The sequence below is a fragment of the Trichechus manatus genome, unplaced genomic scaffold, assembly GCF_000243295.1.
Source record: "Trichechus manatus latirostris isolate Lorelei unplaced genomic scaffold, TriManLat1.0 scaffold00154, whole genome shotgun sequence".
In the NCBI taxonomy this organism is placed as follows: domain Eukaryota; kingdom Metazoa; phylum Chordata; class Mammalia; order Sirenia; family Trichechidae; genus Trichechus; species Trichechus manatus.
The window spans coordinates 1,804,664-1,824,660 of record NW_004444090.1 but is presented as its reverse complement, the minus strand read 5'-3'; the positions used below and the strand labels follow the sequence as shown (position 1 = coordinate 1,824,660).

General features: G+C 41.4%; 1 protein-coding gene across 8 annotated transcripts in view; it reads right to left on the bottom strand.

Annotated features, from left to right (window-relative positions):
* The window catches only part of PGM3 (phosphoglucomutase 3), a 34,004-nt gene extending 14,044 nt beyond the window's left edge, over window positions 1-19,960 (bottom strand). For 3 of the 8 annotated variants that reach the window (XM_023740383.1, XM_023740384.1, XM_023740385.1), the window contains exons 1-4: window positions 18,907-19,373; window positions 17,336-17,520; window positions 15,311-15,378; window positions 20-153 (exon numbers count right to left, since the gene is read on the bottom strand). In XM_023740383.1, the coding sequence (XP_023596151.1) occupies window positions 20-153; window positions 15,311-15,378; window positions 17,336-17,520; window positions 18,907-19,110 (591 nt within the window). In that variant the 5' untranslated portion in view covers window positions 19,111-19,373. Of the gene's footprint in view, window positions 1-19; window positions 154-15,310; window positions 15,379-17,335; window positions 17,521-18,906; window positions 19,374-19,734; window positions 19,769-19,908 lie in introns of those variants that run through there. The other 5 variants (XM_023740382.1, XM_004386051.2, XM_023740386.1 and 2 more) reach the window with 5 other exon arrangements.
* Window positions 19,961-19,997: the final 37 nt, after the last annotated feature.

Genomic DNA, 19,997 nt, shown 5'->3' with positions numbered 1-19,997 from the left:
AAGTTCAAGAGATTTTCACCTGTTTGGTAAGTTCCACAAAAGCCTTAGAGAGTTTCTGGTAGTAACCTTCTATAGTTGCCTTTCCATACTGGCCACTGGTATTTCGACAGTACACCATGTAGTGCAGCTGGGGTGTTGTTAGCAAGCCATAATCTGTCACATAAATACAAAAAGAAATTTACTGCATTTAATAAAAAAAAAAAAAGTTTAAACAGATTCATTCTGCAGGAATTTCAGAGTGATAAGTCCTCTTTAACAAAAAAAAATCAGAAAACATGAAAATGATAATTTTCAAGCTATCCAGATGCACAAATATCCACTGAAATCATTGTAATTGCATGTCACATACTGAATTTTGGAAAAAAAAAAAAAGAATTATTACTGGTAGTAAAAAACCAATCAGCAGAGCCAAGATGACAGCTTAATCAGACATACCATAGTGTCCCTCTACAGCAAACGCCCAAAAACTCAAGTGATACCATGCAGATACCAATCCAGTACCCTGAACATCAAAAAGGAAAGATTAAGAACTGAATCAAACACCGACTGAAAGAAAAATGTCAAATGAACACAGTGAACAAGGAGTAACATGGAGCATAGTGGCTCTACCAGCTGATCCAGCTCAACACGCCCATCTTGAGACAAAGCCAGTAACGACCCCAGATTAAGAAGCACAGGAAAGCAACTTCACAACACTCCCATAAGAGACAGAGAAACTGTACAGACACACCCACAGAGAAGGTGAGCGGCTCATGATCCAGATATAAGGAAGGAAAACAAAGGAGGGCAAAAATTCCAGGGATCCTGCCGTCCACAGAGTAGGAAGGGAGTCAGGATCCAGAGTCAGGTACACTCATGAGTTGCAGTCCCAGATCTCTGGGGTAAATGGCACACACAAGGCGATGGATCCACAGGGTATTGGAAGGGATTCCCCATTTGACCCACTCTGAGCACCCCCCCCTTCCTGCACTTGACTGGGGGCAGGTCGTGACAGCTGGCTGCAGCAGACAGGAAGTGCCAGGGCAGAAAGTCCCTTACCCTAGCCACACCATCCAACCAGAGACCATAATACAAGACCCCCTCCCCTAGCTCCGTCCGTTACCCATCTCTGCCCATTTGACAAGCAGCAGTAAGCGCGATCCTGCACACCCACTCACCTGCCACCCACTTCCCCACCCCCATCTGAGCAAGGGTTCATGACCTCGCAATCACAGGCAGAACCACCTGCCACCAGCACGCCCCAACCCTGCAAGTGGCGACGACATCGCACCCATGTGCTAACCCACTCGTCATCAGCCTCCCCACCCCCCACCCAATGAGTGGCAGTGACTGTGTCCCCCACTCCACCACCACACCTGCCACCTCACCTACTCAGCAAATGCTACTGCCTGCTCCTGAGCCACAGGATCAGTGACAGAAGGCCTGCCTCAGCTCCCCCACATGACCAGCAAACGGAGGCCTGCACTCACACTCCCAGTCACTACCCCACCCACCCAGGGATAGGGGTGACCGCCCTAGTACTGCCAAACTAACGAACAGATTATCATACCGCCGCCGCCTGCCCAAACATATCAAAACAGAACAAAACAAAACATCAGGATGAAGCAAACATACATACAATGAATAAATGAATAACAACACCTTAATTCGTCGGAGACAACAGACAATATCAAATCACGTACAGAAGCAGGACAAGATGGCTCAACCAAGTAACCAAAATAAAGGACCAGAAAACCTTCCTGAGGAATAAACAGTAATGGAACTACCCGATAAGGAATTCAAAAGACTTATATTTAAGATCCTCAGAGAGATCAAGAAAAACACACACAGAACAAAGGAATACATACACAAAACTCTAGAATTCAAGAAAATAACATAAGCACAAAATGACAATTACAAACTGTACAAAAACAGCAACCAGAAATCCAGAAGATCAACAATAAAATTTCAGAAACTCAATGGAAGCACATAAGAGTAGAACTGAATCAAAGAAAGACAGGATCAGTGAAATAGAGGACAAATTCCCTGATAGTAATTTGTCTGAGGAACATTCAGGAAAAAAAAAGAAGGAAGAAAAATGAATAAAGCCTAAGAGTTATGTGGGACACTATCAAGAGGAATAACTTACGTGTGATAAGAATTCCAGAACAAGAGGAGGAGAAAAAAAGGCACAGAGAAAATTTCTGAAGATTTGCTGGCAAAAACTTCCCTAATATCATGAAAGACGAGAAGATATCTATCCAAGAACCTCAACGCATCCCATACTAACTAGATCCCAAAAGAAAGTCACCAAGACATATCATAATCAAACTTTCCAAAACCAAAGACAAAGAATCCTGAGAGCAGCTCAGGAAAAACAAATCGTCACCTACAAAGGAGAATCAGTAAGACCAAGCTCTGATTTCTTGGCAAAAATCATGTAGGCAAGAAGGCAATGGGACAACATACATAAAACCCTGAAAGAAAAAAAATGCCAACCAAGAATTATATATCTGGCAAAAGTGTCTCTAAAATACAATGGTGAAACCAGGACATTTCCAGATAAACAAAAATTAAGGGAATTTGTAAAAACCAGACTAACCTTACAAGAAATAAAAAGGAGTCCTCAGGACAGAGAAACACCACCACCAGGCAACAACCTGAGATTAAGAAACATAACAGCATACCTAGATACCAATCAAGATAAATAACTCTCAAAAATAAAATAAAGCTACAAGACAGAAAAAAGGGAACCAAAGATGTAAATCTGTAAACAACAACAACTTTAAAATAAAAGGAGAAAATAAAATGGTGTAGGTATAAACTTCCATATGGAGAAAAAAATCAAAGTGATTTCAAGATATAACAGACTGTTTTAAACTTAGGAAGATAAAAGTAAATTTCAGGGTAACCACACAAAAAAAAAAATTAATAAACGTACTGACCAAAGTAAAAAAGAAAAAACCATATAGACTCAATAAACACAAAATCAACAACAACGAAGGAAATGAAAAGAAAATCTGTAAACAAAAGGAACTCAGTACAGAAAAGTGGAACCAAGAAAACATCAACACCACCAAAAAAAAAGCACAACAAAACAACAGCAGTTAATTCATTGCTCTCGATAATCACACTAAATGTAAGTCTGTTAAATACACCAGTCAAGAGAAATACACACTAAATGTAAATGGGTTAAATGCACCAGTCAAGACAAATAGAGTAACAGAATGGATTAAAACAAAAAAAAAAATGACAACTTAGACAGATATAAATAAGCTAAAAATCAAAGAAAAGTAAAAAATATATATATCAAGCAAACAGTAAACCAAAAAAGAACAGGAGTAGTAATATTAACCTCTGATAAAAAACACTTTAAGGCAAAATCCACCATTAATGATTGAAGGCTCAATTCACCAAGAGGACATAAGCATTATAAATATTTATACACTCAATGACAGAGCTCAAAAATACATAAACTCTAACAGCACTGAAAAGTCAAATAGTTTCGTAATAATAGTAGAAGCCTCTAATACACCACCTTTGATGAAAGAATAACTAGAAAGGAAAACTCAACAAAGATACAGAAGATCTAAACATCACAATCAAGCAACTGGATCAAATGAGAACTAAAACACAACATACTAAAACCTTTGGGACATAGCAAAAGCAGTACTCAAGGGTCAATTCATAGCAATAAATGCACACATCAAAAAATAAGAGCCAAATGTGTATTTTCACTGAAAAAAAAGGTCAAGAAGGGAGAGGGTTGACATGTCGTAGGGTTGCTAACCAATGTCATAAAACAATATGTGTACTACTGTTTAATGAGAAACTATTTGTTCTGTAAACCTTCATATGAAGTACAATGAAAAAGAAAAAAAAAAAAAAGAACCAAAATCAAGACACAAACCCACCATCAAGGACTTGAAGGATGCAGGGGTGGTGATTCCCACCATATCCCCATTCAACTCGCCTATCTGGCCTGTGCAAAAAACAGATGGATCTAGGAGAATGACAGATTACCAAAAACTTAAACAAGTGGTGACTCCGATTGCAGCTGCTGTTTCAGATGTAGTTTCATTGCTTAAGCAAATTAATACATCTCCTGGTACCTGGTATGCAGCTACTGATCTGGCTAATGCCTTTTTCTCCATATCTGTTTCAAAGGACCACCAGAAGCAGTTTGCCTTCAGCTGGCAAGGCCAGCAATACACCTTCACTTGTCTACCTCAGGGCTACATCAACTCTCCAGCTCTGTGTCACAATTTAGTGCGCAGGGACTTTAATCACCTTTCCCTTCCACAAGATGTTGCACTGGTCCATTACATTAATGACTTTATGCTGATTGGGTCTAGTAAGGAAGAAGTGTCAATGACTCTGGACTTATTGGTAAAACATTTGTGTGCTAGAGGGTGGGAAATTAATCTGACAAAAATTCAGGCACCTTCTACCTCAGTGAAATTTCTAGGGGTCCAATGGTGTGCAGCATGTTGCGATATTCCTTCTTAAGTGAAGGATAAATTACTGCATCTGGCTGCTCCCATAACTAAAAAAGAGGCACAACGCCTAGTGGGCCTCTTTGGATTTTGGAGGCAACATATATGTTACTCCGGCATATTTATCAAGTGACTCAAAAAGCTGCTAGTTTTGAGTAGGGCCCAGAACAAGACAAGGCTCTACACCAGATCCCTGCTGCTGTGCAAGTCGCTCTGCCACTTGGGCCATATGATCTAGCTGTTCCAATGGTGCTCAAGTGTCCGTGGCAGATAGAGACGCTGTTTGGAGTCTCTGGCAGGCCCATATTGGTGAACCACAGTGCAGACCCTTAGGATTCTGGAGCAAAGCCCTGCCATCATCTTAAGATAACTACTCTCCTTTTGAGAAAGAGCTTTCGGCTTGTTACTGTGTGTCTAAATCATCTACTGCTGCTATAACAGAAATACCAAAAGTACTTAACAAACAGAAGTTTATCCTCTCACAGTCCAGTAGGCTACAAGTCCAAATTCAGTGCATCAGCTCCAGGGGAACACGTTGTCAGCTCTGGATGAAGGTCCTTGCGATGCATCAGTCTTCCCTTGATCTGGGAGTATCTCAGCGCAAGAATCTCAGGTATGAAGGATGTACTCTGCTCCTGGCACTGCTTTCTTGGTGGCTAAGGTTCCCATGTGTCTCTGCCTGCTTCTCTCTTTTATATATCAAAAAAGATTGGCTTAAGACACTATCTAATATTGTAGACCTCATCAGTATAACTGCCAATAATCCATCTTACTACATCATAGTGACAAAGTTTACAACACATAAGGAAATCACATCAGATTACAAAATGGTAAACAATCATACAATACTGGGAATAATGACCCAGCCAAGTTGACAGATATTTCTGGGGACACAATTCAATATGTGACACTGGGCCTTAGTAGAGACTGAACGCTTAACCATGGGACACCAAGTCACCATGCAGCCTGAGCTGCCCATCATGAACTGGGTGTTGTTTGACCCACAGAGTCATAAAGTTGAATGTGCACAGCAGCACTCCATCATTAAATGGAAGTGATATGTAAGAGACTGCGCCCGAGCGGGACTCGAAGGCACAAGTAAGTTGCATGAGGAAGTGGTCCAAATGCCCATGGTCTCTACTCCCATCACATTACCTTCCATCTCCCAGTCTGTACCTATGGCCTCATGGGGAGTTCCTTATGATCAGTTGGCTGAAGAAGAGAAAACTCGTGCCTGGTTTATAGACAGTTCTGCGCAATATGCAGGCACTACTCAAAAGTGGACAGCGGCAACACTACAGCCCCTTTCTGGGACCTCCCTGAAGGACAGTGGTGAAGGGAAATCCTCTCAATGGGCAGAACTTCGAGCAGTGCACCTGGTTGTTCACTTTGCTTGGAAAGAGAAATGGCCAGATATGCGATTATATACTGATTCATGGGCTGTAGCCAATGGTTTGGCTGGATGGTCAGGCAGTTGGAAGGAACATGATTGGAAAATTGGAGACAAGGACTTATGGTGAAGAGGTATGTGGATAGACCTCTCTGAATGGGCCAAAGAAGTGAAGATATTTGTGTGTCATGTGAATGCTCACCAAAGGGTGACCTCAGCAGAGGATGATTTTAACGATCAAGTGGATAGGACGATGCATTCTGTGGAAGCCAGTTATCCTCTTTCCCCAGCTATTCCTGTCATTGCTCAATGGGCTCATGAACAAAGCGGCCATGGTGGCAGGGATGGAGGTTATGCATGGGTCCAGCAACATGGACTTACACTCACCAAGGCTGACTTGGTTACAGCCACTGCTGAGTGCCCAATCTGCAGCAGCAGAGACCAACTCTAAGTATATGGCACCATCCCCTGAGGTGATCGGCCAGCAACCCAGTCGCAAGCTGATTACACTGGACCACTTCCATCATAGAAAGGGCAGTGTTTTGTCCTTACTGGAATAGACATTTACTCTGGATATGGATTTGCCTTCCCTGCACGCAATGCTTCCGCCAAAACTACCATCCATGGACTTACAGAATACCTTATCCACCATCATGGTATCCCACACAGCACTGCCTCGGATCAAGGGACTCACTTCACAGCAAATGAAGTGCAGCACTGGGCCCGCGCTCATGGAATTCACTGGTCTTACCATGTTCCCCATCATCCTGAAGCAGCTGGCTTGATAGAACTATGGAATGGACTTCAAAAGACATAATTATGGCACCAGCTAGGTAGCAATACCTTGCAGGGTTGGGGCAATGTTCTGCAGGAGGCTATATATGCTGTAAACCAGCGTCAAATATATGGTGCTGTTTCTCCTGTAGCTAGGATTCATGGGTCCAGGAATCAAAGGGTGGAAATGGGCACCACTCACTATTACCCCTAGTGACCCACTTGCAAGATTTTTGCTTCCTGTCCCTGCAACCTTATGCTTTGCAAGTCTAGAGGTCTTAGTTCCAAAGGAAGAAATGCTCCCACCTAGAGATACATAACTGATTCCACTGAACTGGAAGCTAAGAATGTCACCTGGCCACTTTGGGCTCCTTATGCCTTGGATCAACAGGCAAAGGGGTTACCATACTGGCTAGTGTGACTGATTCTGATTACCACAAAGAAATCAGATTGACTGATACTACATAATGGAGGTAAAGAAAAGTAATGTCTGGTATGCAAGAGATTCCTTAGGGTGTCTCTTAGTACTACTATGTCCTGATTACAGTTAATGGAAAACTACAGCAACCCGATTCTGACTTGACTATTAACGGACTAGACCCTTCAGGAATGAAGGTTTGGGTCACCCCACCAGGCAAAGAAGCACAACCAGCTGAGGTGCTTGCTGAGCGCAAAGGGAATACAGAACGGGTGCTGGAAGAAGGTATTTCTAAATACCAGTTACAGCCACGTGACCAGCTGCAGAAACAGCGACTGTAACTGTTGAGTATTTCTGCTTTGTATGTGTGCATCAAATATATTTGTTTCATTCACTTATAAAATATAAGTTGTAAACGAGGCTAGTGTGTTTTCGACTGCATGAGCGTTAGTTATATCATGCTAGGCGCAAGTATGACTTTTTGTAATTGTCTTTATTCAGAGATTATGTATGGTTCGGGAGATGTGTACAGGTGCCAAGTTGACAACGGGTGGACTGTGATGGTTAAGATTGTATGTCAACTTGTCTAGGCCATGATTCTCAGTGTTTTGGCAGTTGTATAATGTTGTGATCACCTCCCTGTTGAAATCTGATATGTGATCACCCCCATGATGGAATCTGCTGAGTGGTACCGGTGGGGGCAGGGCCTGTGGCGGCTCACCACCCCCTCGGCCTTCATCTCTCCCTTCACTGGCTACTTCCTTCCTGCTCGCCTTGCCAAAGTTTTTTGTTTGTTCCGGACCCAGCAGCTGTTTCTTGTCATCTACCTCCGGTTCTTGGGATGTGAGCTAGCAGCTTACCTGTCGATCTTGGGATTCATCAATCTTCACAACCTGCATGCAAGCGTCCTGCTAACCCGACCTGCTAAATCTTGGGTTCACCAGCCCCTGCAGCTATGTGAATCAGAAGAAACCTTGTGGTCTTGTCTGCTGATCTTAAAATTCGCTGACCATCACAGCCTGTGAACGGGAACCCTGCTCTCCCACCTGCCAACCTTGGGTTCACCAGCTTCTGCAGCTGCGTGAATTGGGAGAGGCCTCTACCCTGATCCACGGACTTGGGACCTTCTAGCCTCTACAATCACAGGAGCTGTTTCCTTAATAAAAATCTATCTATCTATATATTTACATGCTTTACTGGTTTTGCTTCTCTAGAGAACCCAGCCTAAGACAAATGGATAAACAAACTGTGGTATATACACACGATGGAATCCTATACAACCATAAAGAATAACAATGAATCCGTAAAACATCTTACAACATGAATGAACCTGGAAGACATCATTCTGAGTGAAATAAGTCAATCACGAAAGGACAAATATGAGACCACTATTATAAAAAGTCTAGAATAGGTTTATACACAGAAAGAAACATTCTTTGATGGTTACCAGGGATGAGAGGAAGAGGGAAGAAGAGTCACTAAATAGATAGTATAGACAAGTGTTAATTCTGGTGAAGAGAAAGACAATACACAATATGGGTGAAGTCACCACAATGTAACCAAGGCAAAAGGTGACTCTGAGAGGTACACAAGAATAATGGGCAACTACAGTAAATACTGTAACAATTATATTCCTGCAACAACAGTAATTTGTGAGTAGATACACAGGTAATTATGTATGCTAAATAGGTGAAGGAGGTCATGCAGGAGTACATTTGCGTACATATATAGTTATGGTTGTGGCTATTTCTACATACGTACTTGTAAATGCTGCATGTATATGCTTATACGTAATAGAGCACATATGGAGCACAGTTATAGAAACTAATACTTAAGACACTGGACTTTAAGGCTAAGGACCACAGTCTCTGGGGACATCTAGGTCAACTGGCAAAACACAATTCATAAAAATAATGTTCTATATCCTAGTCTGGTGAGTAGCATCTAGGGTCTTAAAAGCTTGCGAGTAGCCATCTAAGAAACAACTCTTGGTCTCTCCCTGTCTGGAGCAAAGGAGAATGAAGAAAACCAAAGATCCAAGGAAGCAATTAGTCCGAAGGACTAATGGACCACATGAACCAGCCTCCTCTAATCTGAGACCAGAAGAACTAGATGGTGCCCGGCTACCACTACCAACCACTCTCTGCCTGGGACCACATTAGAAGGCCCTGGTTAGAACTGGTAAAAAATATGAAACAAAATTCGAAAAAAAAAAAAAGACTAGACTTACTGGTCTGAAAGAGACTGGAGGAACCCCCAAGACTATTGCCCTGAGACAACCTGCTAACTTGAAACTGAAGACACTCCTGGAGGCCACCTTTCAGCCAAATAATAGACTGACTCATGGATTGAACTGTGTCCCCCAAAAAATGTGTGTAGCAACTTGGTTAGGTCATGATTCCCAGTACTGTATGACTGTGTAATCTGATGTGATTTCCTTATGTGTTGTAAACTCTATCACTATGGTGAGGTCATATGTGATCTCCTTATGTACTGTAAATTCTATCACTGTGATAAGGTTATGCTGATGAGGTTTACAAAATTAGATAGTGTCTTAATCCAATTTCTTTTGAGATATAAAAGAGAGAAGTAAGCAGAGACACTTGGGAACCTCATACCACCAAGAAAGCAGTGCTGGGAGCAGAGCGTGTCCTTTGGACCTGAGGTTCCTGTGCAGAGAAGCTCCCAGACCAAAGAAAAATTGATGACACGGACCTTCCTCAAAAGCTGACACAGAAAGCATTCCCCTGGAGCTGACACCCTGAATTTGGACTTGTAGCCTACTGGACTGTGAGAGAATAAACTTCTCTTTGCTAAATCCACCCACTTGTGGTATTTCTGTTAGAGCAGCACTAGATGACTAAGACACTGACTATAAAATAAACAGTAACACCCAAGAAGAATGTGCTCCTTAGAACAACTGACCATATGAGACCAAATGGGCAACATTTGCCCAAAACCAAAGATGACAAGGCAGAGTTGTTATTGCTGTTAGGTGCAGTTGAGTCGGTTTCGCCTCATAGTGGACCTACATACAACAGAACAAAACACTGCCTGGTCCTTCACCAACCTCACAATCGCTGTTATGCTTGAGCCCATTATTGCAGTCACTGTATCAATCTATCTCATTGAGGGTAAATGCTGACCCTCTACTTTACCAAGCATGATGTCCTTCTCCAAGGACTGGTCCCTCCTGATAACATGTCCAAAGTATGTGAGACACAGTCTCACCCTCTTTGCTTTTAAGGAGCATTATGACTGTACTTTTTACAAAACAGATTTGTTTGGTCTTTTGGCATTCCATGGTATATTCAATACTCTTCACCAACATCACAATTCAAAGGCATCAATTCTTCTTCCGTCTTCCCTACTCATGGTCCAGCTTTCACAGGCTTATGAGGCAACTGGAAACACCATGGCTTGGGTCAGGTGCATCTTACTCTTCACTGTGACATCTTTGCTTTTTAACACTTTAAAGAGGTCCTTTGTAGCAGATTTGCACAATCCAATGCGTCAGGAGATTTCTTGACTGCTGCTTCCATGTGTGTTGATTGTGAATCCAAGTAAAATGAAATCCTTGACAACTTCAATCTTTTCTCCATTTATCATGATGTTGCTTACTGGTTCAGCTGTGAGCATTTTTCTTTATGTTGAGGTGTAACCAATACTGAAAGCTGTAGTCTTTGATCTTCAACAGTAAGTGCCTCAAGTCCTCTTCACTTTCAGCAAGCAAGGTTGTGGCATTTGCATATCACGGATTGTTAATGAGTCTTCCTCCAATCTTGATGCCCTGTTCTTCTTCATATAGTCCAGCTTCTCAGATTATTTTGCTCAGCATATAGATTGAATAATTATGGTGAAAGGATACAATTCTGACGCACACCTTTCCTGACTTTAAACCACGCAGTATACCCTTGTTCCATTCGAACGACTGCCTCTTGATCTATGTACAGGTTCCTCATGAGCACAACGAAGTGTTCTGGAATTCCTATTCTTCACAATGTTATCCATAATTCATTATGATCCACATAGTCGGATGCCTTTGCATAGTCAATAAAACACAGGTAAACATCTTTCTCGTATTCTCTGCTTTCAGCCAGGATCCATCTGACATCAGCAATGATATCCCCCGTTCCACGTCCTCTTCTGAATCCAGCTTTCATTTCTGGCAGTTCCCTGTCGATGTACTGCTGCAACCACTTCTGAGTGATCTTCAGCAAAATGTTACTTGTGTGTGATATTAATGATATTTTCAATAATTTCCACATTTGGTTGGATCACCTTTCTTTGAAATAGCATAAATATGGATCTCTTCCAATTGGTTAGCCAGGAAGCCGTCTTCCAAACTCCATGGCATAGATTAGTGAGCACTTCCAGAGCTCCATTCATTTCTTGAAACATCTCAACTGGTATTCCATCATTTCCTAGAGTCTTGTTTTCCCCCATGCCTTCAGTACCATTGGTTCCTGATCATATGCTACCTTCTGAAATGGTTGAATGTCAACCAATTCTTGTTGGTATAGTGACCCTGTGTATTCCTTCCATCTTTTGATGCTTCCTGTGTCGTTTGCTCTTTTCCCTGTAGAATCTTTCAATACTGAAACTCGAGGCTTAAATTTTTTCTTCAGTTCTTTCAGTTTGAGAAATGCTGAGCATGTTTTTCCCTTTTGTTTTCCAACTCTAGGTCTTAGCACGTCATTATAATACTTTACTTTGTCTTCTCTAGCTGCCCTTTGAAATCTGTTCAGCTCTTTTACTTTATCATTTCTTCCATTTGCTTTAACTGCTCAACATTCAAGAGCAAGTTTGGGAGTCTCTTCCGATATTCATTTTGGTCTTTTCTTTCTCTCTTATCTTTTTAATGACTTCTTGCTTTCTTCATGTATGATGTCCTTAATGTCATTCCACAACTCAGTCTTCGGTCATTAGTGTTCAAGGCATCAAATCTATTCTTGAAATGGTCTCTAAATTCAGATGTGATATACTCAAGGTCATACTTTGGCTCTCATGGACTTGTTATAATTTTCTACAGTTTCAACTTGAACTTGCATATGAGCAATTGATGGTCTGTTCCAGTCGGCCCCTGTCCTTGTTCTGACTGATGACATAGAGCAGTGGTTAAGTGCTCAGCGGCTACCCAAAAGGTCAGTGGTCTGAACCTACCAGCCACTCCACAGGAGAAATATGTGGCAATCTGCTTCCATAAAGATTACAGCCTTGGAAACCCTATGGGGCAACTTGACAGCACCCAATAATAACAATTCATTTACACAACAGCCAGTGACCATCTTAAAATGAAAATTTGATATTATTCTCTTGCATAAAATCCTTCAGTGGAGTCCCACAGCACTTAGAATAAAATTCCAAATCCTTGCCATAACCTAAAAGGCTTGGAATGATCTGGCCCCTGCTTACCTCCCTAACCTTACCTTCTACTACCTTCCACCATTCTTCCTGTGCTGTAGCGACATTAACCTTCTTTCATTTCCTGAGAGTGAAATGAAGGTTAAAAAAAAAAAAATCACTTTCAAATTTTTCTAGAGGAAAACACTAGAAGGAGTACCTGAGTGGAGCAAATAGTTACGCACCTATTAGCCAAAAAGTTGGCAGTTCGAACCCACTTTGAGGCATCTTGGAAGACAGGCCTGGTGATCTGCTTCCAAAAGGTTACAACCTTGAAAACCCTATGGAGCAGTTCTACTCAGCACACGTGGGGTCACCATGAGTCAGAAAAGAAAGAGACCATGGCAACAACAACAAAACACTAGAAAGAGTGATGTTTCTAGAGATAAAGTGAGAGCACTATAAAAACCAACCTCTCTGTGGCTGGAAGAAAGAGTAATGTTTTGGGTGGGTTCAATTGAGGGAGGGTAGGCCTACTAAGTGGAGACAAACACCCGGATCAGTGCTTTACAAATTACAGGGATCTACTTAGTGAGACTACATCAAAAAGAAAAAAAAAAACAGTTGTCGATAACGAGATCAATCAAATCAATCCATTATCATTTCTGTCCCCCTCTGTTCTGAGACTTAACCACAAATGCAGCATTTCTTCCTCTGACCCTAACTACTCGGAGCGAAGTCAGATCTCACAAGTTACAAGGCACAGTCCTCCAGACTGCCAAGCCTGCCCAAGACCTCAGACGACAATCTCAAACTTGAAATCCCCAAGACACCATCACTTCAAACCTGCTGGCTACAAACTTGGGGGTTTTCCTACCACCCCCTCAGGATGCCAACCCTAAGTGTAAGGACCAATACAAACTGGAAATAAGAGGTTTTAATTCTCCCGGTTGAAAATAAGGGAAAACACTACTCTTATTTTTGTGGAGAGGTTTTCCAGATTGGGATTGGAAGTAGACTTTTTAATTATATCTCCCAAACATTAAGTTCGTGCCACCCCAGGGCTTCCCTTACTTCTGACCTGCTGGCTCCGGCTACTCCTTCGGGTTTTACTAAAATGACTTAACATTGAAGGAAAAGTGCTATACTTACAACTACACTTTTATTACAGCAAAAAGGATACAAATGAAGAAAGGCATAGGGAAAGATCTGTAGGTAACAGACCCCTTTGAGTACCTGACAAAACTACGTATCCTTCCTAGAAAGCACATGTGCAGGCAACACTGCACACAATTCAAGAGGTCATAGAGTCCCTACAGCTTACCGAAGACGCCATGGGGTCGGTGAGCCCCAGGTTTGACAATCAGAATTCAGATGAGTATAAGGGGAGACATTTCACTAGAGGGGCAAGGACAGAGACTTACCTTCAGCAGGCTAAGGAATGACTGGAAGGTGAGAAAATAGAGAAGGCAATCCGAATCATTAGCCACCTGCATCATGCAGCTGATACAACCTTGCTTGCTGAAAAGTGAAGAGGACTTGAAGCACTTACTGATGAAGATCAAAGACCACACAGCCCTCAGTATGGATTACACCTCAACATAAAGAAAACAAAAATCCTCACAAGCAACATCATGATAAATGGAGAAAAGATTAAAGTTGTCAAGGATTTCATTTTACTTGGATCCACAATCAACACCCATGGAAGCAGCAGTCAGGAAATCAAACAATGCATTGCATTTGGCAAACCTGCTGCAAAAGACCTCTTTAAAATGTTCTAAAGCAAAGACGTCACCTTGAAAACTAAGGTGCACCTGACCCAAGCCATAGTGTTTTCAACTGCCTCACAGGCATGTGAAAGCTGCACAATGAACAAGGAAGACCAAAGAACTGACACCTTGGAATTATGGTGTTGGCAAAGAATACTGAATATACCGTGGACTGCTAAACGAACGAACAAATCTGTCTTAGAAGAAGTACAACCAGAATGTTCCTTAGAAGGATGGAGAGACTATGTCTCACATACTTTGGACATGTTATCAAGTGGGATCAGTCCCTGGAGGACATCATGCTTGGTAAAGCCGAGGGTCAGTGAAAAAGAGGAAGACCCTCAACGAGATGGATTGACACAGTGGCTGCAACAATGGGCTCAAGCATAGCAACGATTGTGAGAATGGCACAGGACTGGGCAGTGTTTCGTTCTGTTGTACACTGGGTTGCTATGAGTCAGAACCAACTTGACAGCACGTAAAAACCACAATCAGAATCAGTTCTTCTAAGAAGTCAGACTAACTGTGAAGGAACTGAATAAACACAGCAGAAGCTAGAAAGGAGGTTTAAAAGGTCAAGGTTTTTTTTTTAATATGAAAGATCTGACACTAGGAAAAACTTCACCACAAGACAGTGACAGGAGTCACTGCCTTAACCAGGGATAGGACTGATACGAGAATCCTAGTCTCCCTTGTCTTGCATTGCAAAGAGCCACTTGTCAAAACTAAAAACCGTGATTAGGTGTAGGCCAAAGGCAATTTTCCATCACTATTTAACAGGCAACAGCTGATTCCACAGGCACCGGCTATTAGCTATTCCTAACTATTGACAAAAATTCCCCAATATGAGCATCTTCAACTTACCTGAAGGGTTTCTGCCCTACTGAAGGAGGATGTACAAGATCAGCATTTCCTACCTACGTCTCCTAAAGTACTCCCATACCCACCCATTGCCATCGAGTTGAAATCAAAATATGCATGCCCAGAAAAAAAAGGTTTTTAAAGTTAGTATATCTGATAACTCATTTTTTATATTTTTATGTGTATTTCGAAACTTTTAAAAAATAAATATGTATTCCTTTTGCAATTTTTTAAAAAGATTTTTTTAAAGATTAATTTACAGCTCAGGATAACTACTTACCATGGAATTGACCTCTCAAAATAGTCACGCCATCTATTACAGAGTGTGAAAGTTTCTCACTGCTGGGCCTAGTAAAGAAAGACAATAAAACCAATAGAGTTGTTGTTCTGAAAGAAAATGCAGACATGTGCTGCAAATTTCAGGACAATAAGACGTACGTTGTATTTTAACTGAAACCTATAAACTCTGAGAAACCCACTGATTGCTGTCAAGTCCATTCTGACTCATAGTGACCCTGTAGGACAGAGTAGAACTGCCCCCAGAGGATTCCCAAGGCTGTAAATCTTTATGGAAAGAGACTGTCACATCTTTCTCCCACAGAACAGCTGGTGGGTTCGAACTGCCGACCTTTTGGTTAGCAGCTGAGCACTTTAACCACCGCTCTACCAGGGCTCCTGTAAATTCTGAAAAGACACCGGGAAATTATAAGCAATTTCCAGTAGCTTTCAGAATACATTTCTTGGAAAGATTTTGACATTTAGATGAATTTAGAAAATAGATATAAAAAGATATAGTAACCTCACTATCTCAAACACCTTTTTCCTCCAAGTTTGACTGTAACATTAATGCTGTCAAAGAACAATTATAATAAATGTGAAACCATGCAAAATACAGTACTGGGTACTAAACTACCAAGGATATAGAACCAATTTTTCATTTTTAAAAGTCCAAACAAATTATTTATATACCTGAAAATAAAGATTACTTAACTGCCTTGTAGAAAAAGATAATCTATATTTTTTAAATTAGTTAAGAGGTAAGAGCAAAACACATGTGAAATGGCTTTTCAGTGAAGTTGTAATATATTTCAGAGCTTAAGTCACTTGGCTATTTCTGCTACCTATAATCTGCAGTCAATGGTGAAATGGTATCTGAAAGACCACTCTGGTAACACAATAAAGGGTTTTTAAAAAACAGACCAAGCACTGGGAGACTGAATAGAATTTCCCTTTCGAAAGAATTTCTGAATAAACCAGATCTCATGCAAAAGGGAAGGCAGTTTTAATCTAAAACTTTATTAAAAAAAAAAAAATTGTAAAGGAAGGCAAAAGCTACCAAATCATCACAAATGTATAGAAAATAAAATAGATTGTTAATATTTTCCAGAGAACTCCAGTATGGGAAAATGATATAAATATATGAACCAATAATAATACAGATTATAAAATAAATCCCTAGAGTCAATAGCATGGTGGCACAGTGGTTAAAGTGCCCAGCCAGTAACCGAAAGGTCAACAGTTCAAACCCACGAGTCACTCTGCTGAAGATGTAGGAGTCTGCTTCTGTAAAGATTACAGTCTTGGAAACCCTATGGGGCCGTTTTACTTTGTCCTATAGGGTTGCTATGAGTCAGAATCAACTCAGTGGCAGTGGGTTTGGTTTGGTTTTGTACTTGCTCTAGAGAAAAAGAAAACTACAGAAGGTTGAGAGGGTGGGTTGGGGAGACATTAAACTCCTTCCTCATGCCAGGAAATACGTTTTTTGCATACATTATTTCATTTCGTCCTCACTAAAACCCTGTGATAGGCCTATCATCAACATTTTACAAATGAGGAAATGGAAGCTCCAAAAGTTAAGAAACCTGTTCAAATCACAGAGTAAGTGTTAGAGATGGGATTCACCAGAGTCTGATTCCAAAACCCACCCTGCAATAGCGACTCCTGTTGTTTTTGTTCTTAGTTGCCATGGCATCGATTCCAACTCATGGTGACCCCATGTGCAGACTAGAACTGTGCTCCATAGGGTTTATAAGGCTGTGACCTTTCGGAAGAAGACTGCCAGGCCTGCTTCAGAGGCACCTCTGGATAGGTTCAAACTGCCAAAAGGTTAGTAGTCAAGCACTTAACCATTTGTGCCACCCAGCCACCTGACTTACTCTACATCCTATTAGAGAAGTCAGGTAGATCGAGAAGCCACTCAGGGCAGTTCTACTCTACTTAATTCTTTTAATTCATCTTGGGTACTAAAATGGATGCAATCATTCACATCACTTCTGGTATCTCTACCAATAACTATGATGCTCACCTGGTATCTCTACCAATAACTACAAAGGCATCTTGTTGCAAATTCACTGCTTCTTTCTCAATGATGCCAATCAGCACTCTCTGCATATCCTGCTCCTCAGCGTTTGCCAAACAGGTGGCGTGTTCCTCCCAGGATGGTGCCAACATTTCACCCAAAGGATCAACCAATTTTACACCATTGTCTTCCTTAAAAGAAAAACAACAAGCAATCTGTGCATATCCATGAGCGCCGAGCTGAAGAACAACTTATACGGTTTTCCTCCCAGCAAAGGACAGTAATGGTAGAGCTGCTTCAACAATGACCACAAATCGGAAACCAGGCGCTGGACTGGGTATTTTATATACATTATCTCATTAGATCCTCATGACACACTTATCAATCTTACTCTGAGAAAGCTAAGATTTAGAGAAGCCAGGTAATTCGTTTATGTCCACACAGCTAAAAAGTATCAGCGCTGATATTAGAAGTCTGACTCTTAAATCTAACACCCGCCTTGCTACCCAAGCACTATCAATTAACTGACTAGGGCACAACTGGAGCAGATTCAGGGCACCTAGAGAGCCTTCTCCCTATAATTCTGACTCCAAGAACATACTGGCCAGCCTGCTAACCAGTGGGTAGCACAGAAGCTGAAAACTGACTCCCAACTCTGTTCTGCTCAAATTCCTGGAAAGAAAGTGCAGTTAGCAGCAAATGCCAACTGAAGGAAACAGTTCAGAATGGTTTTGAACTAGCTTTATATTTCTCAAACAAATCTGAGGTACTTCCTACAAGTCACCGATCAATTACAGTGATTTTTACATTTAGGTATTTACACATCTATCATGATCACACATTTAGAATCCAGCAAGCAGTGTCCTCTTGTTTAGGGGGAGGCAAAGGTTACAATCCTTCACTAATTTACGCTTTAACTTGCAGCTAATTTTGCTATAAAAGTAAAAATCTATTGCCCTAGCATCACACAGTGGCATATTATTGAAACCATGTATCAGCGAACTATAGGAAGTACATAATAAAATAAAAGGAATATTTTGATTATAAACTTTTTAGGAAAACAAGAACCACTGGGCCTCCTCAATATTCTGCCCTAAACTTATTTTCCGATCCCTGGAGCCACCTGCTTAGCTGCTCATTCAGGACAGGAAACTACTCGCTAGCTATAGAAAACCAGCCTGAAAATATTCAAAATGTGTTGTCTTTTCGAATGTTTGCCCTCCCTCCCTTCCCACTCCTGCCCTCAATCTCTTTCATCACTTCTAACAGAAGTTAACATCCTTTCATTACTGATACTGTCTCTATACCACTAACTTGAAAGAACATTCTTTCATTTCTCTAATATGGACGCTCTCCAAAAAATGCATGTTTCATTTCTTTCTCTCCACACTCTAAAGAGCCATGAGCTACATGACCACTTTGTTAAAAAAAAAAAAGTTGTTAGAAGTCCAAAGACACATAATAATAAAAGCGCACATTCCTGGAATTAGAATTTGCACTTAGGGTCAAACTGCTCGGGCACTATGGTTTGGTCTTGTAAAAAAAGGTGTGCTTTGTCAGAGTACTAAACGCATTACCTCAGGATTGTGTGATGCAGTTACCATGACTCCTATCGTAGATTTTGTCTGTTTTGACCTCAGGACAGCCAATAATCCCATGCGAAACATGACATGATCAAGATGTTCTGCCTTTGTTCGAAATCCAGCAGTCCCATATTGAAGAATGAGTCCACCGGGCTTGGCATGTAATGCGGAGTATTTTGTAATAACGTCTAAATCCATGTCTACAAAATTACGGAATAATTTTCACACATAACAAAAATGTCAAGGATCTTTTGCTTCAAAAGCTGTCACTCTACCCTAACAGGTCTAACATTATCCTTTCTTTACTATCCTTCATTGCATCGATGAATAAAAGTTAAAAGAAATAGACAAAATGCTTTTGCCCAGTTAGAAAAACATAGCAAGCAGCAAGTCAATTTAGTTCGGTCCAAAGTGATCAAATCTGTTTCACAACCATAAGAACATTTTAAAAATACTGACCAGTGAGTAACATATTACAATTATTCATAAGGGCGTAAACTAGCCCTGCTAAAGTCTCAAAGTGTTTTAAAAAAAAAAAAAAAAAAGCTAGGATAAAACGTTTCCATCCTTAAACGCGTTTCAGGTCCTAAAAGCTACGTTCAATCAGCATGCGAATGCTTTTAACTAAAGCTATATTTTCCAAATCCAAACAATATTCACTCTTTAAAAAAAAAAAAAAGTACCCCCTTTCTCTCCATTCAATCTTCAAAACTGTTTGTTCCTCTCTCCTCCCTCTTCTCTCTACCCTGGCACTCAACAGTGAGGCCCCACGCAAGCCAGTGGACAAGAACCCCCAGAACGAGACCCTCCGGCCGGACCCACCAGCTCCCGAGGTGCAGTGGCGAGTGGGTGTGTCTGGCGAACACTCCGTAGCTCAGTAATTAGCTTGCCTGCTAGCTGTCGGTCCGGCAGAGGATTCCACCAGTCTGGTTTCCCCCTAAACCCTGTGGGTCGGAATGCCCCCATTCTCGACTCCAAACCTGGGGGCCCGCTCACCTCTGCCAGGACTGCCGCTCGCCTCCACCGCGCCGAGAACCGGACACTAACGCTCAGAACCCGCAGACGTGGCCCCGCGTGGCTTCCGG